General features: G+C 59.8%; 1 protein-coding gene across 1 annotated transcript in view; it reads left to right on the forward strand.

The window, feature by feature from the left end:
* The window catches only part of LOC102449031 (scavenger receptor cysteine-rich domain-containing protein DMBT1-like), a 91151-nt gene that overhangs the window by 23214 nt on the left and 43723 nt on the right, over positions 1-24214 (forward strand). Inside the window, exons 10-13 of the mRNA XM_075914361.1 lie at positions 1244-1543; positions 2509-2538; positions 21378-21686; positions 23434-23742. Coding sequence (XP_075770476.1) covers positions 1244-1543; positions 2509-2538; positions 21378-21686; positions 23434-23742 — 948 coding nt within the window. The remainder of the gene's footprint in view (positions 1-1243; positions 1544-2508; positions 2539-21377; positions 21687-23433; positions 23743-24214) is intronic.

Below are 24214 nucleotides of genomic sequence, written 5' to 3' on the forward strand. Positions count from 1 at the left end.
AGAGCTGTTCTGTGCACCAGGGCTGGAGCTGGGGCCAGCCTGGGCCTCCCCCGTTCTCCCAAGTCCTAGCACCTCTCAGCGCTTTTTCTTAACGGCTCTGGACTCTGCACTACCCGGCGCCACCTTCCCGCAGGTGCCGTGTTGGAGTGTGAGGGCCCCTCTCTGCTCCTGACAGTTTCCTCTTCCCTCCCCAGCTGCCAGCGTGGGAGTCTCTGCCCCCTCAGGAACATATGTCAGGGTGGGCCCCTGGCACCTGCCCTTTGCTAGAGCCCAGGCCAGGATCCCACCCCAGTGTCACGGCAGGGCCTGAGCAGAGGTGACCACGACCAGCTTTGCAGTCAGGTGTCCGAACGCAGGTCCCAGCAGGCAGTGGGAGCGAGGCGGCTGCCTGGGTTCAAGCACAGAACCAGAGCAAAGTGGAGCGTGGCTCTAGGAGCGCCCGGCGGGGGGACTCCTCGCCGTGGGGCCGTTCCCCTGGGAAGGTGACATCACCTTGTTCCTCCAGCCCCAGCCGCTCTGGTTTGTCCTTCTGCTGTCGGCCCAGCCTGCACTGGGAGCTGCCAGACCCCCTGCGCTGGATCCAGGGAAGAGACCCCCAGCTGTTTGCCCACCCCCAGCAACAATGAGGGGCGCCAGCTTTCTACTTGCACGAACACCCTCGCTCCCCCTATGGCTCTTCCCGCCTGAGTCTTTGTCCCGCCCCTCTCTGATGCCCCACCCCCACTGTCCCGTCCTTCTGTCTCTCCCCACCCTCCCTCATGCAGCTCCGCTACAGCATGGAGGGAGGGGAAGGGGGGAGATGGAGGAGGCTTCATTGGCTCCCCTGCCTTTAGCAGAATTTCCCAGGCCCTATTGGCCGGACACTGGGGACAGTGCAGGGAGCAGCCTGGTCTTTGAAGTAATTGCAGCTGCTCTGCAGTAAGAGTGCTGGTCAGGGGGCCGTGAGCTGGATCTGGCACCGTGGTGGCCGGATCTGGTCCGCAAACCGCCTCTTGCCCTCCCTGGGTTAGAGTGTATGTGTGTGGGGGGAGGGGGTGGATTCTATTCCCTGTGTGCACAAGGCTCACTGTGTGACCAAGGGTAAACTGAGTCCTTACTCTGTGCCTCAGTTTCCCTTCTGTAAAGTAGGGGCACTAGTTATGACCCATTTCCAGGTGCTCAGTTACCGGCCTCTGGCCCTGCAGCCTCTGGGTCCTTCCCCACAGCCCTGAGCGGGCGTCCCAGCAGCTGTTTCCTTTGCCAGATGTCAGGCTGGTGGGGGGCCCCCACAGCTGTGCCGGGCAAGTGGAGGTGCTTGTGGACGGGCGCTGGGGCACCGTGTGTGACGACAGCTGGGACGAGAAGGACGTGGCCGTGGTGTGCAGGCGGCTGGGCTGTGGGCAGGCCTTGGAAGTGACAAATAGCAGCGTGTTCAGCCCGGGCCCCAAGTCACAACCTGTCCTGCTGACGGACGTGCAGTGCTGGAGGACGGAGGCGGCGCTGGAGACCTGCACGTATGAGGTTCCTGGAGACAACTGTGACTACGTGGGGGCTCGTTGCCAAGGTGAGCTGGCCTGGAGAGCCCTGAACAACCCTGGCTCAGGGGAGAGACGGGAGGATTTCTGGGGTCCCAAGTTGGGGGCTGAGTTCTGAGTCACTGGCCTTGCTGGGTGAGCGCTGCACAGTCGACCCTTGTGGCAGGGAGGGACCCGGCAGGTCCTGGGCTTGGGACAAGCAGGGCCTGGGCTCCACTTTCTGGACTTCGTGAGAGCCCACACAACCCCCCGTGACTGACACCCCCCAACAGGGCTGGGAGCCAGGTCTCGGGCACCCACCTTGCCCCAGGTGCTAGGACTCAAGGCAGTTCATTTTAAAAAACCTCGATCAGTTCCTAGGGCCCGGTGGGAACGGCACCTGCCCTTACCCATTCCCAGATCTCAGGGAGGACTCCGCGGGATTGCAGGGCCTTTTCGCCAGTGAAAAGCCTGACACAGTGACAGCCGGATCTGCAGTGTGTTAACAGTCACCAAAGCAGCACACACACACACACACACACACACACACACACACACACACACACACACACACAATACAGAACCCCCTACAACTGTGCTTCTGCCTTGGTGCGGGTGCCTCAGTGTGTGTCAGGCACCCACCTTGTATCCTCCTGGGGGGGCTCACAGAACTCGCCTGTTCTCCCCCCCAGGCTGTGCTGAGCCCATCCCTGCCGCGTGCCCTGTACAGGGAGGGGGGCTCAGTCTGTGCTGGTGGGATTGTGCCCTGATGGGGCTGTTCTGTGCACCAAGGTTGGGAGGGGGAGGGGGAGGGGGGGCAGAGCAGCCGATGGGCCACTGGCCTGGGACTGCCCCGGTCTCCTAGGTCCCAGCCCCTGTCACTGCCATGTCTGGCCCCAAGTGCTCTGAATTCTGCCCCACCTGGTGCCACCTTCCTGCAGGTGCCGTGGGGCTGGGAAGCTTTGGGATGTGAGGGCCCCTCTCTGCTCCTGATGGTTTCCTCTTCTCTCCCCAGCTGCCAGCGTGGAAGTCTCTGCCCCCTCAGGTACGTACGTCTGGCCCCTTGGCCCCTGCCCTTTGCCAGAGCCCAGGCCAGGATCCCACCCTGGTGTCACGGCAGGGCCTGAACAGAAGTGACCACGACCCGCTTTGTATAGTCAGGTGTCCGAGCGCAGCTCCCAGCAGGCAATGGGAGCGAGGCGGCTGCCTGGGTTCAAGCACAGAACCAGAGCAAAGTGGAGCGTGGCTCTAGGAGCGCCCTGCGGGGGGACTCCTCGCCGTGGGGCCGTTCCCCTGGGAAGGTGACATCAGCTTGTTCCTCCAGCCCCAGCCGCTCTGGTTTGTCCTTGTGCTGCCGGCCCAGCCTGCACTGGGAGCTGCCAGACCCCCTGCGCTGGATCCAGTGAAGAGACCCCCAGCTGTTTGCCCACCCCCAGCAACACGGAGGGGCGCCAGCTGTCCACTTGCACAAACACCCTCGCTCCCCCTGTGGCCTTTCCTTGCCCCGCCCCTCTCTGATGCCCCACCCCCGCTATCCTGGCCCCTCCCTCCGTCTCTAGCTCTTCCCAACCTCCCTCATGTGGCTCTGCTCCAGCACAGGGAGGGCGTGGGGGGCAGAGGGAGGGGCCATTGCCTCCCCTACCTTTAGCTGACTTTCCCAGCTCCTATTGGCCGGACACTGGGGCAGTGCAGGGAGCTTTTCCCTCCCTGTGCAGATTCACAGCAAGGAGCAGCCTGCTCTGTGAAGTGGCTGCAGCTGCTCTGCAGTAAGAGTGCTGGCGAGGGGGCCGTGGCTGGATCAGGCACCGTGGCGGCCAGATCTGGTCCACGAGCCGCCGCTTGTCCACCCTGGTTTAAAGTGAGTGTGTGTGTGTGTGTGGGGGGGGAGGGCTTTCTATTCCCTGTGTTCAAAAGGCTCACTGTGTGACCAGTAGGGTTACCAGGTAGACTCTGCCAAAAAAACAGACATACTTGAGCGAGGGAAGGGAACCGGGGGGCGGGAAGCAGAGCTGATGGGGAAGGTTTGGGGGCCAGCCAGGAGGAAGGAAGGGGACGGGAGGGGGGGATGGGAAACAGAGCTAGGGGGGTCAGGGGCCACGGGGCTGGCCGGGAGGAAAGGGGGGGGCAGGAAGCAGAGCTGGGGGGGGGGGTCGAGGGCTGTGGCGCTGGAAGAGAGGAGGGGAGAGGTGGGAGGGGGGGCGGGAAGCAGACCTGGCAGGGGTGGGGTGCAACCACTATCTGCAGCCGAAGTCCAAGGGGCCACGCCCCGGGCAGGCACTCCCTTTAGTTGCGAGCAGAAGACGGGCCGGGGGCGGGGCTGGGCGTTCCAGTCCCCGCCCCACCCGGCTTTTGCACGTGACCACAGGCTCCCAGTGCCAATTGCGCCCCCACCTCCCAGTCACTCCCCCGCCCCCGCCAGGCTTAGGTCCGGCACCCAGCCGGAAATTCAAACAATACCGGACATTGCACTTGTCCGGTAGTTTCTGAATTTTTCTACCAGACAGACGGTGCAAATACCGTACTGTCCGGTACAAAACCGGACACCTGGCAACCCTGGTGACCAGGAGTAAGCTGAGTCCTGTCTCTGTGTCTCCATTTCTCTTCTGTAAAGCAGGGGCACTGGTTATGATCCATTTCTAGGGCCTCAGTTAAGGGCCTCTGGCCCTGCAGCCTCTGGGCCCTTCCCTGCAGCCCGGAGCGGGCATCCCAGCAGCTGTTTGCTTTGCAGATGTGAGGCTGGTGGGGGGCCCCCACGGCTGCGCCGGGCGAGTGGAGGTGCTTGTGGCCGGGCGCTGGGGCACTGTGTGTGACGACGGCTGGGACGAGAAGGACGTGGCCGTGGTGTGCAGGCAGCTGGGCTGCGGGCAGGCTGTGGAGTCCCTGAGTAGCGGCGTGTTCGGCCCAGGGTCTGAATCACAGCCTGTCCTGCTGACGGACGTGCAGTGCCAGGGGACGGAGGCGGCGCTGGGGAACTGCACATATGAGGATCCAGGGGGCAATTGCGACCACAAGGAGCACGTGGGGGCTCGTTGCCATGGTGAGCCCAGATGCAGGGGAGGATTTCTGGGGTCCCAGGTTGGGGGCTGAGCTCTGACTCACTGGCCTTGCTGGGTCAGCGCTGCACAGTCGTCCCTTGTGGCAGGGAGGGACCTGGCAGGTCCTGGGCTTGGGACAAGCAGGGCCTGGGCCCCGCTTTCTGGACACGGCCACTGTCCACCATAGGCGTGTGCAGCACATTTCATTAGGGTGTGCACCCAGGGAATTTTTTTTTTAAATTTTTTTTAAAGGTGAACATTTATTGAATACTCCATCATAAAGGACTTTATTTTTATTCATCAAACAAACTAAAGAAACTAAAACTTAACTAAACTTATTTTTTTTAATTAACTAAACTTTACTTAAAAGAGCATATCATGCAATTAAATTAAAATGCAAAGCCACTTGTTTTTTAGACATTAGGGTGTGCCTGGGCACACTCCCTGCGCACGCCTATGGTGTCCACACAACCCCCCCACCACTCTCACCCTCCAGCAGGGCTGGAAGCCAGGTCTCCTGGGATCTGTTCCTGGCTCTGAGAGCGGAGTGGGGCTGAGTGGGTTGGGGGCTGGGAGCCAGGTCCTAGCACCCTTCAGTGCTTTGTCTGGCCTTAACTGCCAGCCCCAGTGCACAGCCCCGCCTACTGGACGGTCTACAGACCACGAGGCTGTATATATTTTTGTTAGTCTCTAATGCAGTGGTCCCACGTGGCGCCCGCCGGGACATTTATATGTGCCCGCTTAGTGACCAGGTCCGGCCTGAGCTATTCTTGCGCTGCATGCGCAGTTCCGCCCCTGGGTGTGCGGCACATGCACGGCCCCGCCCCCGCCCGGCTTCTATCCCAAATGACTGGAAGATTGCTAATGTGACACCAGGTTTTTTTATAAGGCTCTAGAGGTGACTTCAGTACTGGGCCAACTGGTTGAAACGATAGTAAAGAACAGCATGTGCAGACATAGGTCAGCATAATTTGTTGAGGAAGAGTCCACAGGGTTTCTGTAAAGGGAATTCATACCTCACTAATCTATTGAATTCTTTTAGGGGGTCAACAAGCCCCCCCACTGAGGATCTAGATTTCCAGAAAGCCTTTGTCAAGGGCCCTCACCAAAGGCTCCTAAGCAAAGTCAGCTGCCATGGGATTCGAGGGAAGGTCCCTGAAGGATTGTGACGGACCGGGCCGTGTCTGGGCACAGCTTAGGGCGTCCGCTCAGGGCGAATTGCTCAAATCCGGGGCCCTTTACAGTCCCCCTGACTGGCAACCTCTCCAAACAGGCCACAAACCAGTCCCACAGAGCGCTTCAGCAGCCTGCCTGAAGCCTCCCGAGCAAAACCCCTCCGACACCCCAGCAATATCCATGCCCCAGATGGCCCCGGGCCTATACACAGGTGGGGGGTCCTAGCACCCAATCCCACCTACCCCGAACAAGTTCTGTCCGGTTCCAAGAAACCAGCCACAGATCCCTGGTCAATTTACCCTCTGGACCTTACCACAAATCACGCTGGGCCAATCCTTTAGAATCTATATCTAAAGGTTTATTATTACAAGAAAGAAAAGCCTGAGAGTAAGGTTATTAAAGTACAGTATGTTACATGCACCGAATCTCCCAGTCCTCGATGCAGGCTCTAGCAGGGATGTTACAGCTGCTGGTTAAAAGTCCTTATTGCACATCCTACGATCAGGATGGGTTCCCAGGTCTTCCGGGCTCTTCAATCCCTGCAGTGCTGCCTCTGGGATGAAGTGCTGAGCTGAGAACAAAATGGCCTCGACCACATGGCCTCTTTATACCCCCTTCCTGGCCTCTTCTTGTATGCAGCCAGTCACCTGGTCAGAGGCCAATCTCTATGTTTCCTGCTGGCTGCCCTCAGGTGACAAATCCCATTCTTTGGGTGCGTCCATAGCCTATTGAGAGTCATTGTTCCACAGGGCTTTGCTACTCAGCCTGTCCATAGCAATGCTTAACCACATTCACAGAAATATTCAGCTTCCACACAGATTACAGATACCTACCTACACACACAGACATTATATACTCACATAAATATTGTACATAAGATTAACAAACAATAAGCTCCCATTCAATACCCCACATGGCTCCCCCCATACCAATTTCTGGGGCCAACATCCCCACCTAGGGGTGCAGCAGCGATCTGGCTGCTTCCCTCCAATTCAGCAACATGACAAGGATTGATTACTGGCTCAAGATAGGAAAGAGGAAACAAAGGACAGGGTTAAATCTTCAGTTTTCAGAATGGAGAGAGGTCACTAGTGCTGTCTGCCTGGGGCTTGTTCTGGGACCAGTCCTATTCCATATATTCATAAAATGATTTGGAAAAAGGGATAAACAGTGAGGTGGCAAAATTGCAGATGATACACAAGTACTCAGGGTAGTTAAGTCCCAGGCAGACTGTCACTGGGTGACCGGGCAACAAAATGGCAAGTGAAATTTAACGCTGATAAATGTACAGTATTGCAGATTGGAAAACGTAATCCCGACTAGACATATAAAATGATGGGGTCTAAATTAGCTAGGTGGAAATGGACATGGGAGACAGATGTGTTGAGTGTCTCTGGGTTAGGCTAAAAGGGGTAAAAAACAAAGGTGATGTCATGCGAGGGGTCTACTACAGGCCATCTACCCAGGTGGATGAGGCTTTTTTTAAACAACTAACAAAATCATCCAAAGCGCAGGATTTGGTGGTGATGGGGGACTTCAACTATCCAGACATATGTTGGGAAACTCACAGCAGGGCACAGACTATCCAATAAGTTCTTGGGCCTTTTGTCTGACCCGGTATGGCCGTTATGTTCTTTTGTTGAGAGTAAGGCCTAGTGGTGAGAGCAGGAGGCTGGGAGCCAGGTCCTGGGTCTACCCTCGCTCTGTATGTTTTGGTCACTTCCTGCTCGTCATTTCTGTCTCTCCACCTGCTTTTCCCTGCAGAGGTGCCAAAGGTGCCGGTCCGGCTGGTGGGCAGCAACGGCACGCGCTGCAGTGGGCAGGTGGAGATTTTCCACCAGGGCCGCTGGGGCGCCGTGTGTGGGCTGGGTTGGGACCTGACAGATGCCAAGGTGCTTTGCCGGGAGCTGGGCTGCGGGAGCCCGCGGTACATCACCCAAAGCTGCCGCAAGTTCAGTCGGAGCTCGGAGCCCATCCTGCTGGGCCTGCTGGACTGCACCGGGCACGAGACCTCGCTGACCCAATGCCAATTTCAGGACTGGGCAGAAAAGCCCTGCCCTTACCACCGGGACACCGGAGTCAAGTGCCAAGGTGAGAAAGCAGAACTGGTGCCAGGCCCTCACCCCCTTTCCGCCTGGTGCCTCCCAGCCCGGAGGTTGGGGGGCCCTTGTAGGGATATTTGTTTACCAAGACTCTGTGTGTGTGTGATTTGTTGCCCAAGACGTGTGTGTGTGTGTGTGTGTGTGTTGTGTGTGTGTGTGTGTGTTCCCTCCTCTGTAAGGCATCCAACCACCCACAAAGAACACCTCAGCTGCCAATCTGGCTACAGACCAGCCCCAGTCTATACAGAGGAGAAGTTATAAAAACCAATCTCACCAAATCCAAATAGGTTCTCCGAGTTCTCTGTGGTCATGAAGTCTTGTGGCTCCCATTGGTTGTTGTTCGCTGTTTGCAGCCAAGGGGAGCTGGCACATGCTGCTTCCCGCAGCTCCCCTTGGTAGCAAACAAAACAGCAAACTGGAGCCAATAGGAGCCATAAGGCTCCGTGGCTACGGAGCCTGCAAGTAACCCTGGAGCGGCCAGTGAGCAGCTTTCTCAGCGTGGCTTTGTGGGTCGCTTTAGAAACTCTGCGATAGGTGGTTGACGCCTGCTCCTGTCTCCCAGACAGACAGGCTGCGTTTAGACTGGCAAGTTTTTCCGCAAAAGCATGTGCTTTTGCGGAAAAACTTGCCAGCTGTCTACACTGGCCGCTTGAATTTCCGCAAGAACACTGACGATCTCATGTAAGATTGTCAGTGTTCTTGCAGAAATACTATGCTGCTCCCGTTCGGGCAAAAGCTCTCTTGTGCAAATTCTTTTGCGCAAGAGGGCCAGTGTAGACAACGTAGTCTTGTTTTGCGCAAAAAAGCCCCGATCGCGAAAATGGCGATCAGGGCTTTCTTGCGCAAAACCACGTCTAGATTGGCACGGACGCTTTTCTGCAAAAAGGGCTCTGGTCCGAAAATGCTTTTAACGGAACACTTTTCCGTTAAAAGCATTTCCGGAAAATCATGCCAGTCTAGACGTAGCCACAATGTTTAAGAAACAAGTGCAGAGCCCATTCCCATAACTCTACATGCAACCCCCCCATGCATGTGAGCAGCACAGACAGACTCAGCTAAGCAGTGGCTGTCATTGGACCCCTCACGTGGCCCACGTGGCCCAGAATGTGGGGAAACACACACCAGGGGGCGCAACAATGATCTGCATGTTCCGACTGAAATCCAATAACGTGACAGTCCCCGGTGCCACGTGGGTATCCTGGGCGTTGCACATCCCCTGCCTCCCTGCCCAAAGGAGCGGCATGCGCCGTGGTCCCTGCTGAGCTTGGCGACAGCTGCCCCCGCTGGCTGGGCTCAGCCAGCAAAGCCATCTGTGTGTGGGGGGGAGGAGGGGTCAAGTCCCCTCCACCAGCCAGGTTATGCCTCCCCAGGATGCACTGGGGCACTTCCCCAGCTAACGCCCCCCTTCCTTGCAGAGCCCTTTGCGCTGCGGCTGGTGGACGGCCCAGGGAGGTGCGCCGGGCGGCTGGAGGTGCAGTATGACGGGGAGTGGGGCACCGTGTGCGACGACCACTGGTCCAATTCCAGTGCCGACGTGGTGTGCCGGGAGCTGGGCTGTGGCACTGCTGAGCCAATGGTTGCAAAGCTCAGGGACCGGCCCCGCTTTGGCAAGGCTACGGGGAGAATCTGGCTGGATGACGTCCGCTGCAAAGGCACCGAGAAGACCCTGCAGAACTGTGCCCACCGCGTCTGGGGCTACCACGACTGCACCCACCACGAGGACATCAGCGTGGTCTGCCAGGTACACGGCCATGCGCAGAGAGAGAGATAGCTCCTCTCTGGGAGGGGAGTGGGGTCCAGGGTGTTAGAAGGGAGGGGGCTGGTGTCCAGGACTCCTGGGATCTGTCCCAGCCCTGGGAGGGGAGTGGAAGCAGGAGACAAAACAGGGGACGTGGGAGCCAGGAGTCCTAGGACCAGGCAGGGCCTAGCTCTAGGCACTAGCTATATGGGTGGCGGGGTTTGGGGAAGTGCCCAGGTGGGTGAGGGGTCGGGAGCTCCCTGCATCCCTGCCCAGGCCTGCAGGCAGGGCTCCCTAACCGCCCGTGCTCTCTTCATCCTGCAGGAGAGCTGAGCCATCCACAGCTCCTCTGCGGCCTCCCACGGCTCCCCTGCCGTCTGAGCTTCCAACTTCCCGGCCCTGCCTGCCCAGCCTGGGATGAACACAGGGACCCAGAGCATTCCTCTGCCCCTCCCCCCAAGCCACATTCTGTGGGCTCTGCAGTTCCTGGGGGATGCAGCACGAAGTTGGCACACACCGGGGCGGGTGTCTCATTAGCAGTGGGGCAGCCCCCCGCCATCAGAGCAGGAGTTTCCAGGTCCCTCATTCCAACCCCAGCCAAGGAGGGGCCGTCCCTGATGGACCCCGCCATTGCTGGGGTGGGGCTGCACCTCTTCCCCGGGGTGCAAGATGGCCCCTCCCCGCAGGTGTCTGTGCTACATGGCCAGGCTGGAGCCCTGGGGGAGACCCTCATGTCACAGCCATCCCGACTGCGCAGATGCAAATAAAGAGCTGAATCTGCTGGAGGACTCGTGTCTCCCTGCGGCTGCCGAGTGCTCGGTAGGATCCCAACCCCCAAAACCGAACACCCTGGCCCTGCCCACCCTTTCTCTGAGGCCCCGCCCCACTCCACCATGCCCCACTGCCATTGTTCACAGGCTCATTTTCCCCTGGCTAGCTCAGGAGGCTGGGGTGTGGGAGGGGATGAAGCTGGATATAGGCGGGGGCTCTGGGCTGGGACCTAGGGGTTGGGAGCCAGGAGGGGGATTAGGGCGGGAGCAGGTCATCGGGGAGCAGGGCGGCGCTTACTTCACTTGACTCCTGGAAGCAGCAGCATGTCCCCCTCTAGCTGCTAAGTGGAGGCATGGACACACAGCTCTGTGCACTGCCCCATCTGCAGGCACCGCCCCCACTGCTCCCATTGGCCACGGTTCCTAGCCAATGGGAGCTGCAGAGCGGTATGGGGCGGGGACAGTGTGCAGAGCTGTCACATAAAAGTCATATGTGGGTCCTGCAGCTTAGCAGGCCTGGGATGGAAGTTTCCATCCCTGCTGTACCCACCTGAACATAGCCTGGGATCCTGCAAGCCCGAACAGCAGCTGGGCGTTATCCGCTTTAAGCCATGCCTGGAGCTGGGACACTACTGAGCAGTAACAAGTTTGACCTCGGTCTCAGCTCATAGGAGCGATAAGAACGGCGCTGAGCCAGGTTCGTGCCCACCCGGTAAACAATTGGAGTGTAACTAGTGCGGGGAGTTTCCTGTCCGGTGAGTCTCTCCAGGGACCTAAACCTCGAGGAGTGCCCTGCATCCCCCTAGCTGGAGCCACGGCCACTGCGGCCCGTGCGAGGTGACCGGAACGGGACTCCCTGCAGACCTGAACGGGCGGAAGCATTTCCAAGTGTCTGTTACTCTCCTGTGCATTGCTTTACCTCTGCTGATTGGGGTATTACTTTGCAGTAGCTGGGTAACCATGTGGCAGTATTAAGCCTGTAATAGCAGTGACACAGTGAGATCAATAACAGCAACTCTCTGTCCCTAACCGACTGTCTTGAAGCGAATCCACAACCCTATTGGGCCCTGCCCCTGTGACGTGACAGGACCCCTTGGCTGCCCCGATGTGTAGGAGCTGGAAGGGGACACGTGGCTGCTCTTGGGGGGCGTGTGGAGCCGGGGCAGGTAGGAGCCTGTCTCAGCCCCTCTGTGCGGCTGGACTTTTAACACCCAGCACCCAGCCAGGCCTCGCCTCAGCAGGGGCCATTCCTGAGAGCTGTGGGCGGCTGCCTCCAGAACTAATGCTGAGACAGCGAGCGGGAGTCCCGGCCTCAGCCAGTAGCTGGCAACGGTCTGCCTGGCAGCACACACCGGCCTCTGCGTCCCGGGGCTGGGCATAGAACCCAGGGTCCTGCTCCCAGTGCCTTGCTCTAACCACTAGACCTCACTCCCCTCCCAGACACCTGTTCTCAGGAGCTGCCCCTGTTTGCTCATGTAGATGGGGCTGCCCTTGGAGCTCACTCTGCTCCGACAGCCGTTGCGTGCTGACTGGGAGGCACGGCTGGAAATGGGGCCCACACCCAGGCAGCTGCTATGAAGCCTCTGAACACCCGTGTACCAGCATGGGGAGGCTCAATGGGAGTCAGCTTCCCTTTACACAGACGCCCTTAAAACACCGGCGAGACTCCATTTCCCTTTGCCAAGGCCACACGGCCTCTTTCCCAAGGTACCATGTTACCGACGTGTCTGCTCGCTCTGGTCTTTGCGACAGCTCCCTGGGCCTGACACGGGCTCCCTGGCCTGGAAGTGCCACGAACACCTCTGGGGCCTTTCGAGAACTTCCACGTGGCACCAGCTACCTTCCCGCCATCTGGGGCAGCGCCTGGTTGCAGCAGGAGGTTTCATACCACAGAGGGGGGTTCTGCAGGGTCCTGTCTCAGCACCTGCAGAGCTCTTGGGAGAACACGCACGTCCTGCGCTTCTAGGCCCTTAGGACTTGCCTCAGAGGCTCACAGCGACTCTCAGCCTAGCCTCTCTCCCTTTCTGGGGGCAGGTGGCCTGCTGGGCCACCTTCCCCATAGGCCAGTCCATGCATTTGTCTCCATCTTCCCTCTCGGGCAGGGGGGTGTCTCTGTAGTGGTGCAGGGAATGTTGTGTGGTTCCAGCCCAGAGATCCCAATGGCAGCAGCAACAGGTAGTTTTTCCTCCACTACCAGAGCTGTAGCCCTGCCCTGCATCAGTTCCCATACAGCCCCTCCCAGCACCTTTCTCCTGGCACCCGACCACGCTTGTCCTCCTAGCCCCTCACCCTCCCAGAAGGGGAGTCTTTGAAACTAATCCCAGTGGGTCCTTCACAGGCGGCAGGTGTTCTGATTAGCCTGCTTCATTGCTTCTAGCAAGCTCTTAATTGGCTCCAGGTGACCAGGCTTACTTGGTTCTAGCACATTCCTGGTTGCTCTGGAGAAACGCTGCCTTGGGCATTGGGCACAGAAATCTCTTTATCCCGTGGCCAGTGGACTTGCTTCCACCAGACTCCTGCAGCCAACCGGTGTGGGGCTGTCACACTCGTTGTTGGTTAATGTACCAGTCTGCTCCGAGGTCTCCTCTGCTGTCAGACCTCAGTCTGGGGCAGTTCCTCAGATCTGCCGTCTTAACGAAACTCTTGGCTGTGGTATCTCCCCAATAACCCCTCCAGCGAAGACTGATGCAATGAATTCATCTAACGTCCCCTTGATGGCCGTGCCTTCCTCGAGTGCTCCTTTAGCAACTCGATGGTCCGATTCCCTCCGAATATCAGTAAGAATCAGGCTTCTGCAGCCTTTTGATGCTTTAGATCAGGGGTCTACAACCTATGGCTCTGGAACCAAATGTGGCTCTTTTGTCATTCCCAACATACACACAACTTTTAAAATGAAAAATTAATTCACAAATTTAAAAATGTGCAGTCACTCATGTCGCTTGCATGAACCTGGATTCAACCAGTGGTGTTGTAAATGTCAAAGAAATGTGCAAAAAGATGCAGCAGAAGCAGCAGCAGCAGCAGCAGAAGTCCCATTAAATAAAGTCTGTGAGCGCAAAGTTTCATTTATCCTCTTGTAACCCTTCTGCCGGGTAGGCCTGGCAGTAACCAGGGCTGGGTTCAATATCTTGGGGTCAATCTCACAAAGAACCGGCTCGAGCCCCCACCCAGTGATCTGGGAAATTCACACATCCCTGGGCGCCTCTGAGAGGCAATGCTTCCCCACTCGCAAGCACTGAGTCTGAGTGTAGGAAAGAAACATTTAATGAAACAGACAGAGAATTCATACGGCATTAACTTGGGGTTCATAACCCAAACATGAGCCAAGCCCCCACCCCAGCCAAAAATCACCCGAAGTCCACAGAGTCCGACATCCCAAAAGTCTCTGTCCCTGGTCTGTGCCACCCAGAGTCCCAAAGTTCACCCGCAGGGTTCCACCTCCCAACCTGGGTAGAAATGGGAGGATAGATGGGGGCACCTTATACGAAACTCCACCATGCTCCACCAGCTGTCTCATCCCAGCCCTCTGGACGCTCCACTGGGCACCTGTCGCCGCTCCTTGTCTGCTGCTGCCACTGGTCGCCGCTCCTCGCCTGCCGCCGCTCCACACCACACCGCCGCCGGTCGCCGCTCCTCGCCTGCCGCCGCTCCACACCACACCGCCGCCGGTCGCCGCTCCTCGCCTGCCGCCGCTCCACACCACACCGCCGCCGGTCGCCGCTCCTCGCCTGCCGCCGCTCCACACCACACCGCCGCCGGTCGCCGCTCCTCGCCTGCCGCCGCTCCGCACCACACCGCCGCCGGTCGCCGCTCCTCGCCTGCCGCCGCTCCGCACCACACCGCCGCCGGTCGCCGCTCCTCGCCTGCCGCCGCTCCGCACCACACCGCCGCCGGTCGCCGCTCCTCGCCTGCCGCCGCTCCGCACCACACCGCCGCTGGTCGCCGCTCCTCGCCTGCCGCCGCTCCGCACCACACCGCCGCTGGTCGCCGCTCCTCGCCTGCCGCCGCTCCGCACCACACCGCCGCCGGTCGCCGCTCCTCGCCTGCCGCCGCTCCGCACCACACCGCCACCGGTCGCCGCTCCTCGCCTGCCGCCGCTCCGCACCACACCGCCGCCGGTCGCCGCTCCTCGCCTGCCGCCGCTCCGCACCACACCGCCGCTGGTCGCCGCTCCTCGCCTGCCGCCGCTCCACACCACACCTGGTCGCTGCTCCTCGCCTGCCGCCGCTCCACACCACACCTAGTCGCCGGTCGCCGCTCCTGGCTGCAATAGGTCTAGCTCTCAGCCAAACCAGTGATTTCAGCTCTCACTGACTTCAACTCTTTAGTCACCAGCTGGGCTGCCAAATGAATCCAGCTTTCACTGGACTAGCAAACAAAAAGACTCCTCAGGGAGTCTGCTTTAGGTTTGTCCTTAAAACAAAGGGGAAAAGGTGCAGGCTGGGTCAATCTTATAGCTCACACCTGGTAGGTGTGAAGCAGGTTGACTCAAGTCCTTTAACCCTTTCCCCCAGCTCTGTTCACTCAACTCTGGAAGGGGGGAGGCTTGTTCTTCCGAGACCTCTTGCCATGATGGTGTCTCTCCTGCAAGCACTGGTGGCATGTTTTACAGTTCCCACATTTCGGGGTAGCATGATTAGTTACCCCCACAACAGTCCCAAATTATGTACAAGTCTCCACATTCCATTCCAACACTGACCCTCCATCAGCCCTGGCTGAATGGGATTTCCATAGCCACACCTCGGATTCTCTCCTGAGCAGTATTTACATGTCAACAGTTAACAGTTAATTACCTTGCAGAGCTAAACAACTGTAGCAGGCACACCCACCCCTCCTTTCAGCTGGCTGATAGCAAGCAGCAGTTCAGCCCCTGCTTACATCCTTATTAATCATCATGTCAATGATCAATAATATTAAGTTGGATATTTTCAGATCTGCGAATGGGCGTTCTTATCTGGCTCTTTGCTGACCACTCGTTCTGAATTCTGAGGTAGGCTGGCTCTTTGGTTTGAAAAGGCTGCTGAGTCCTGCTTTAGAAACGCTGGCTCATCCCCACCCTGCCCCAGGAGGGTCTGATGTCACCCAGAACCACACGTTCAAGATTCAACGTCTTGTGAAACGGTGCACAAGTGACAGGGAACGGAGTTTTCACAGCAGAGCAGTGAGCACCTTGCCAGTGTGGAGAAAGTTACAGCGCCGGGGGCGGGTTTACAGCGCCGTCATGTGCCAGTGTTGACTTGGCATTGGCATTTCGGCAATTGTGAAAGCTCCCCGCTTGGCTCGTGCTGCCCCTGCAGGCCCAGGCACACCCCCGCACAACAACACAGCCATGAGTCAGTGCCCTTTCCAAGGCTGAAGTTCTGAGCTGAACTTCCCTAGAACTGAAGAGGCAGCTAAAACAAAGGTGAAGGCCGGCTCTGCCTGGTATTGCTCATGGGTAGAGCCCGGTGCAGATCCACAATTTTGTACTCGGAGCCACAGCTGTAGTTGCAAAAAAGAGCCGCAGGGATCCACATCTCTAGCTGGCCCTGGGTTCGCACAGACGGGCGCAGTGGGTGGAACTGAACGGCGGTTCCCTGGATGGGCCACTAAATTGCTGACAGCGTGTGCTCTCGGAGGGATTTCACTGGGGCTTTGGTGTTCCCTCTAATTCTTTCCATCCAGGTGCAGAATAAATGTTATTATGTGCATGGATCCATGTGCAGATGTGCACCACAGGAATAACACATACTGTCAGCTGTGGGGGCTCTGCCTATTAGCTGAGTGGCATTTGACTGTCCTCTGGGTGGTTGCCCAAACTCAGCTTACAGGGAACACTGCTGCAACTCTCACCTTCTCCCTGGAGCTGTGAGCCTTCCACTGAACTCACTGTGCATGTCAATAATTCACCCGTCACACCCAGTCACCTGTCCCCCATGCACCCTATTGCCAAGGGGAACAGCCCAACAGCAAAGCCACCTGCAGCGAGAGGCGCCTCCGAGGCAGAGGTGGGAACGGTGTCAGCTTCCCGGGAAGCTCCCAGGGTCTGGCCTGTCATGTCAAGACAAGAGACCCTGCCTCAAGCACCCACCCAGCAACGTGGGAAAATGTCCACTGGGTGCCTCTCCGAGGCAGATCTTCCCTCTCACAAGCACTGAGTCTGAGCAGAACGAGTCTCCTTAATACCAAGCACCTGGCATTAATCTGAGCTGGCAGCACAAGCTGTATCCTACGCATAAAAGCAGGAGCAAGACACCCACAGTGGGCCGTGTCCAGCTTTGGGGTCTTGAGTCCCACAGCAAGTTCTTGTAGGGGGTGCCCGCCCTTACCGCCCCGCTCACTGCTACGGCGCTGGCCAGCACAGACCGAGGGGGTCACAGGTACAGCTGTGTGAATTGTCCTCCCGTTGTGCACACGTGCGTGTGCAAACACTGTCACCATTCTTATTCCGCTCTCCGAGCTCCGAGGGCCACCTGCTCTCAGCTTCTGCCAGCCGGTCTCGGTGATTTGAGCTCAGAGGTGTCCAGCTCTGGGCAGGGAGGACAGAGACACCTGCTTTCCCCCCTCCCTCAGCTTCCAGCACTGACTCCTCATTGCATGAGGAGTAGCAGTTAATTCGAGGGAAGGGTTTTGGATTGGACTACCGCGTCTACACGCAGCAAGTTAAATTGGGCAACCGGCATTTTAAAATGGCGACCGGCTGCGAATATGCTAATCAAGCATGGGATATTTAAATTATTCATTAGCAACTTCGGTATGCTTCATTTGCCTCCCTAGTCCGAACTAGGGGGCCAATGTAGACATACCCTCGGGCAGGGAACCCACCGTGTCCCAGTTCCTAGAGCTCAAGGAACCCCGACCTGCTCCCAGTTCCTAGGGGCCTGTGGGAAAGGCACCTGCCCTCCCCTTGGCCCTGGGGCTCAGGGAGGAACCTGGGGGATTTGCAGGGGATTTTCACCAGTGAAAGAGCCTGAAAGTGGTAGCGAGATCGGAACACACCCCTAAGTCACAGCTCACCCCAGGGAGCCATGGACCCGCGGCTCTGCCTCTGGCTGGGTATGTCTACACTACCCTCCTAATTCGAACTAGGAGGGTAATGTAGGAATACCGCACTTGCAAATGAAGCCCGGGATTTGAATTTCCCGGGCTTTATTTGCATGAAGCCGGCTGGCGCCATTTTTAAACGCCGGCAGTTCGAACCCCGTGCTGCGCGGCTACACGCGGCACGGAGTAGCTAGTTCGGATTAGGCTTCCTAATCCGAACTAGCTGGGGCACTGTGTGTGACGACGGCTGGGACGAGAAGGACGTGGCCGTGGTGAGTAGCAGCGTGTTCTGCTCAGGCCCTGAGTCACAGCCTGTCCTGATGATGGACGTGCAGTGCCAGGGGACGGAGGCGGCGCTGGGGACCTGCACCTACAAGCATGCGGAGAACCTCTGTGAGCACTTCGACGACATGGGACTCGCTGGCCTGGAGAGCCCTGGATCAGGGCAGGGACAGGTGGACGCCTGGGATACCGGGGGGGGGGGGGGGGGGGCTGGGTTCTGACTGAGAGGCCTTGCTGGGTGAGCGCTGCACAGTCTGCCCTGGTAGCAGGGAGGGACCCGGCAGGTCCAGGGGCTGGGAGAAGCACGGACTGGGTGCTGCTTCCTGGACACAATCAGTGTCCACACAATCCCCCCGTGACTGACACCCCCCCGCAGGGCCGGGAGCCAGGGTTGCCAGGTGTCCGGTTTTGAACGGACAGTCCAGGATTTGAGCTTTCTGTCTGGGAAACAAATTGAGAAAATACCGGACATAGAAATGTCTGTTTTCTAATTAAGTATGTTTTATTATTATCATGAGTATCAGTACGTAGGGTACTGCCTGGCTGGTAGACATGCTCACACTGTGTGTGTCCACCAGCCAGGCCGTATGGAACTACGCAGTGGAGAGGGCAGGGGTGGGGGGCAGGGCCGGGATGGAATCCCCAGGGCCGGACTCACCTGTGTGCCCCGCTGGGACCGTGCATGGGACGAGCAGCACCCCGGGATCTGTGTGAGCCCAGGCCAGCCCTGCTCCCCGCCAGCTGGTTCCCCTCCCCGCTCCCCCCGACCCCCTCCCGCCCAGCCCCGTTCCCCTCCTGGCCGGTCTCCCCCTCACCGTCTGAGATCAAGTGTGTCCAGTATTTTTTTCAAACCATCTGGTAACCCTACCAGGAACCAGGACTCTCTGGTCCATCCCTGCTCTGGGAGGTGTCACCGACACATGCTAGGGCAGGGCACCCACCTTGTGCCAGTTCCCAGACCTGTTCCCAGTCCCTAGGGGCCTGTGGGAAAGGCACCTGCTTTCACCGTGGCCCTGGGGCTTAGGGCGGACTCTGGGGGCTTGCGGGGCCTTTTCGCCAGTGCAGAGCCTGACTCAGTCATACCCGGATCCCCTGTGTACTAGCAGCTACCCAAAGAGACTGCAGACACTCAGTGCACAGCGCTCCCGGCTGCTTCCCACAGGGCAGGTGAAATTTCCTGCCAGCTGGCCACTTCCTTTTGGACCCCAATTTCCCTGGCGATGGCTGGGTCTTGGCAGGGGCCCCTTCGCTAGTCACCGGAAAGCAAAGGACTGTAACATGGTATTTTCCGGTCCTAGACAGGGACATGTTGAGGCACACGCAGCTGTGTAGGACTCCGCACAATGCAGGGCCTCCCCCCCTGGACCGGACAGCAGGTAAGAGGGTGGCAGGGGCTGGCCAGAGCCGAACGCCACACATGCTGTGTGGGGGGAGGGGAGAGGGTACTTGCACCTCCCCTGCGGGGGACTCAGCTCTCTGCCACCCTGTGTCAGGCGGGGGCTTGTCTCGGTGTCTCTGCCACCCAGGCTGTGAGCCCAGGCTGCTTAGTCCAGAGAGTCTGGGCCCCCGGCCCAGGGTGCAGGAGGCAGGCCAGGTGCTGCGCAGGGTTCGGACTTTGGCTTGTCCTCGCTGGCCGTGGCTGGACTCCACTCCCGCCCCTCTGGGCTCCCCAACTGCTCCAGCCTCCCGCTCTGCTGCCCCAGGCCCAGGGACTAGGGATCCTGAGGGCTCGGTCAGGCGCCGGCGCCGCAGCACGACAGCCTGGACTGCCCTGTCCAGAGCAGAGTCCCTCCTTGGGCCCAGCCTGCTGGCTCTGGGGCCAGAAGGAGCTAAACCTCCCCGTGGGGAAGGCAGGGGCTGACATCTGCAGGGTCACTGGCAGGCAGCGCTCTAGAGAGCAGAGCTGTGCCCTGCCCCGGGACGTGCTGAGCCAGCGCGAGGTGCTGGGAAGTGCCCTTGTGACCAGCCCTCGGGCCGGCTCCTCCCTCGCTGGCCGGCAGAGCCCTGCGCAGGCCATAAAAGGGGCTGCCCTGGGTGGGAGGGTGAGACGCTCTTGGCACCGGATCGTGGCAGGAAGGAGCCATTCAACAGGGCAGCCATGGACCTACAGCTGGGCCTCTGGCTCTGCTTCGGTGAGGGACCCCTGATGGGGCTGCTCAGTGCACCAAGGTTAAGAGGCGGAGGGTGGGGGGCAGAGCAGCCAATGGGCCGCCGGCCTGGGACTACCCCGGTCTCCAAGGTCCCAGACCCTGTCACTTCAATGTCTGGCCCCAACTGCTCTGGACTGTGCCCTACTCAGCGCCACCTTCCCACAGGTGTCGTGGGGCTGGGAAGCTTTGGGGTGCGAGGGCCCCTCTCTGCTCCTGACAGTTTCCTCTTCTCTCCCCAGCTGCCGGAGTGGGAGTCTCTGCCCTCTCAGGTACGTACGTCTGGCCCCCCAGCACCTGCCCTTTGCTAGGGGCTAGGCCAGGATCCCACCCTGGTGTCACGGCAGGGCCTGAGCAGAGGTCACCACAACCAGCTTTGCACAGTCATGTGTCCCAGGGCAGGTCCCAGCAGGCAGTGGGAGTGAGGGGGCTGCCTGGGTTCAAGCACAGAACCGGAGCAAAGTGGAGTGTGGCTCTAGGAGCGCCCTGCGGGGGGACTCCTCGCCGTGGGGCCGTTCCCCTGGGAAGGTGACATCAGCTTGTTCCTCCAGCCCCAGCCGCTCTGGTTTGTCCCTGTGCTGCCGGCCCAGCCTGCACTGGGATCTGCCAAACACCCTGCGCTGGATCCAGGGGAGCAGCCTCGCAGCTGTTTGCCCACCCCCAGCAACACTGAGGGGCGCCAGCTTCCTATTTGCACAAACACCCTCGCTCCCCCTGTGGCCCTTCCATCTGAGTCTGCCCCGCCCCCTCTGATGCCCCACCCCCACTAACCCAGCTCCTCCCTCTGTCTCTCACTCTCCCCTCCCTCCCTCCCTCCCTCCCTCCGGTGGCTCTGCTGGGGGTGGAGGTGGTGGGGGGGCGGAAGTGAGGAGGCTTCATTTGCTCCCCTGGCTTCAGCAGAATTTCCCAGCTCCTATTGGCCGGACACTGGGGCAGTGCAGGGAGCTTTCCCCTCCCTGTGCAGATTCACAGCAAGGAGCAGCCTGCTCTGTGAAGTGGCTGCAGCTGCTCTGCAGTAAGAGTGCTGGCGAGGGGGCCGTGGCTGGATCAGGCACTGTGGCGGCCGGATCTGGTCCACGAGCCGCCTCTTGTCCAACCTGGGTGGTTTCTATTCCCTGTTTGCACAAGACTCACAGGCTGCGTCTAGACTGGCATGATTTTCTGCAAATGCTTTTAATGGAAAAGTTTTCCGTTAAAAGCATTTGCGGAAAAGAGCATCTAGATTGGCACGGACACTTTTCCGCAAAAGCACTTTTTGCAGGGAAGCGTCCGTGCCAATCTAGACGCGCTTTTGCACAAAAAAGCCCCAATCGCCATTTTCGCGATTGGGGCTTTTTTGTGCAAAACAAATCTGAGCTGTCTACACTGGCCCTTTTGCGCAAAACTTTTGCAGCTGCTTTTGCGGAAAAACTCGCCAGTCTAGACACAGCCACTGTGTGACCAGGAGGAGTAAGCTAAGTCCTGTCTCTGTGCCTCGGTTTCCCTTCTGTAAAGCAGGGGCACTGGTTATGACCCATTTCCAGGGGCGCAGTTACCGGCCTCTGGCCCTGCAGCCTCTGGGCCCTTCCCCGCAGCCCTGAGCGGGCATCCCAGCAGCTGTTTGCTTTGCAGATGTCAGGCTGGTGGGGGGCCCCCACGGCTGCGCCGGGCGAGTGGAGGTGCTTGTGGCCGAGCGCTGGGGCACCGTGTGTGACGACGGCTGGGACGAGAAGGACGCGGCCGTGGTGTGCAGGCAGCTGGGCTGTGGGCAGGCCATGGAAGCCCTGAGTAGCGGCGTGTTCGGCCCGGGCCCCGAGTCACAGCCTATCCTGCTGACGGACGTGCAGTGCCAGGGGACGGAGGCGGCGCTGGGGACCTGCACTTATGAGGATTCAGGGATCGTCTGTGAGCACAAGGAGGATGCGGGGGCTCGTTGCCAGGGTGAGCTCAGATGCAGGGGAGGATTTCTGGGGTGCCAGGTTGGGGGCTGAGTTCCGACTCACTGGCCTTGCTGGATGAGCGCTGCCCGGTCGGCCCTTGTGGCAGGGAGGGACCCGGCAGGTCCTGGGCTTGGGACAAGCAGGGCCTGGGCGCCGCTTTCTGGACATGGTCAGTGTCCACACAACCCCCCGTGACTGACACCCCCCAGCAGGGCTGGGAGCCAGGGCTCCTGGGTCTGATCCTGGCTCTGGGAGGGGAGTGGGACTGAGTGGGTTGGGGGCTGGGAGCCAGGGCTCCTGGGGTCTATTCTGGCTCTGGGTGGGTGTCACTACACAGACTCGGGCACCCGTCTTGCCCCAGGTGCTCGGGCTGAGGGCAGTTGATTTTAAACCCCCACCCCCGATCAATGCTGGTGGGATTGTGCCCTGATGGGGCTGCTCCGTGCACCACTTTAAGAGGGGGCAGAGCAGGCCATGGGCTTCTGGCCTGGGACTGCCCCGGTCTCCTGGGTCCCAGCACCTCTCACTGCCGTGTCTGGCCCCAAGTGCTCTGAATTCTGCCCCACCTGGTGCCACCTTCCCGCAGGTGCCATGGGGCTGGGAAGCTTTGGGATGGGAGGGCCCCTCTCTGCCCCTGATGGTTCCCCCCCTCTCTCCAGCTGCTGGCGTGGGAGTTTCTGTCCCCTCAGGTACGTACGTCTGGCCCCCCAGCACCTGCCCTTTGCTAGGGGCCAGGCCAGGATCCCACCCTGGTGTCATGGCAGGGCCTGAGCAGAGGTGACCACGACCAGCTTTGCACAGTCAGGTGTCCCAGGGGAGGTCCCAGCAGGCAGTGGGAGTGAGGGAGCTGCCTGGGTTCAAGCACAGAACCAGAGCAAAGTGGAGCGTGGCTCTAGGAGCGCCCTGCGGGGGGACTCCTCGCCGTGGGGCCGTTCCCCTGGGAAGGTGACATCAGCTTGTTCCTCCAGCCCCAGCCGCTCTGGTTTGTCCCTGTGCTGCCGGGCCCAGCCTGCACTGGGAGCTGCCAGACCCCCTGCGCTGGATCCAGGGAAGAGACCCCCAGCTGTTTGCCCACCCCCAGCAACACTGAGGGGCGCCAGCTTCCTACTTGTACAAACACCCTCGCTCCCCCTGTGGCTTTTCCTGCCCAGTCCTTGCCCCGCCCCCTTTGATGCCCCACCCTTGCTATCCTGGCCCCTCCCTCTGTCTTTCATTCTCCCCCTCCCTCTCCCCTGTGGCTCTGCTCCAGTGCGAGGGGAGTGGAGGAGGACGGGAGAGAGGGGGCTTCATTTGCTCCCCTGGCTTCAACAGAATTTCCCAGCTCCTATTGGCCGGACACTGGGGCAGTGCAGGGAGCTTTCCCCTCCCTGTGCAGACGTCACAGCAAGGAGCAGCCTGCTCTGTGAAGTGGCTGCAGCTGCTCTGCAGTAAGAGTGCTGGCGAGGGGGCCGTGGCTGGATCAGGCACCGTGGCGGCCGGATCTGGTCCACGAGCCGCCTCTTGCCCAACCTGGGTTAAACTGAGTGTGTGTGTGTGGGGGGGGGGGGGGGGGGGCGGTGCAGGGGAGGGCTGTTGGCACAAGGCTGACTCTGTGACCTGGGCTAGCTGAGTCCTGTCTCTGTGCCTCAGTTTCCCTTCTGTAAAGCAGGGGCACTGGTTATGACCCATTTCCAGGGGCCCAGTTACTGGCCTCTGGGCCCTTCCCCGCAGCCCGGAGCAGGCGTCCCAGCAGCTGTTTGCTTTGCCAGATATCAGGCTGGTGGGGGGCCCCCACAGCTGCGCCGGGCGAGTGGAGGTGCTTGTGGCCGGGCGCTGGGGCACCGTGTGTGACGACGACTGGGACGAGAGGGACGTGGCCGTGGTGTGCAGGCAGCTGGGCTGCGGGCAGGCCATGGAAGCCCTGCATAGCAGCGTGTTCGGCCCAGGGTCTGAGTCACAGCCTATCCTGCTGACGGACGTGCAGTGCCAGGGGACGGAGGCGGCGCTGGGGAACTGCACGTATGAGGATTCAGGGATCGTCTGTGAGCACAAGGAGGATGCGGGGGCTCGTTGCCAGGGTGAGCTCAGATGCAGGGGAGGATTTCTGGGGTGCCAGGTTGGGGGCTGAGCTCTGACTCGTTGGCTTTGCTGGATGAGCGCTGCCCGGTCGGCCCTTGTGGCAGGGAGGGACCCGGCAGGTCCTGGGCTTGGGACAAGCAGGGCCTGGGCGCCGCTTTCTGGACATGGTCAGTGTCCACACAACCCCCCGTGACTGACACCCCCCAGCAGGGCTGGGAGCCAGGGCTCCTGGGTCTGATCCTGGCTCTGGGAGGGGAGTGGGACTGAGTGGGTTGGGGGCTGGGAGCCAGGGCTCCTGGGGTCTATTCTGGCTCTGGGTGGGTGTCACTACACAGACTCGGGCACCCGTCTTGCCCCAGGTGCTCGGGCTGAAGGCAGTTGATTTTAAACCCTCCTCCCCCGATCAGTGCTGGTGGGATTGTGCCCTGATGGGGCTGCTCTGTGCACCACTTTAAGAGGGGGCAGAGCAGG

This window comes from Pelodiscus sinensis, chromosome 33 (assembly GCF_049634645.1).
Source record: "Pelodiscus sinensis isolate JC-2024 chromosome 33, ASM4963464v1, whole genome shotgun sequence".
Lineage (NCBI taxonomy): Eukaryota > Metazoa > Chordata > Testudines > Trionychidae > Pelodiscus > Pelodiscus sinensis.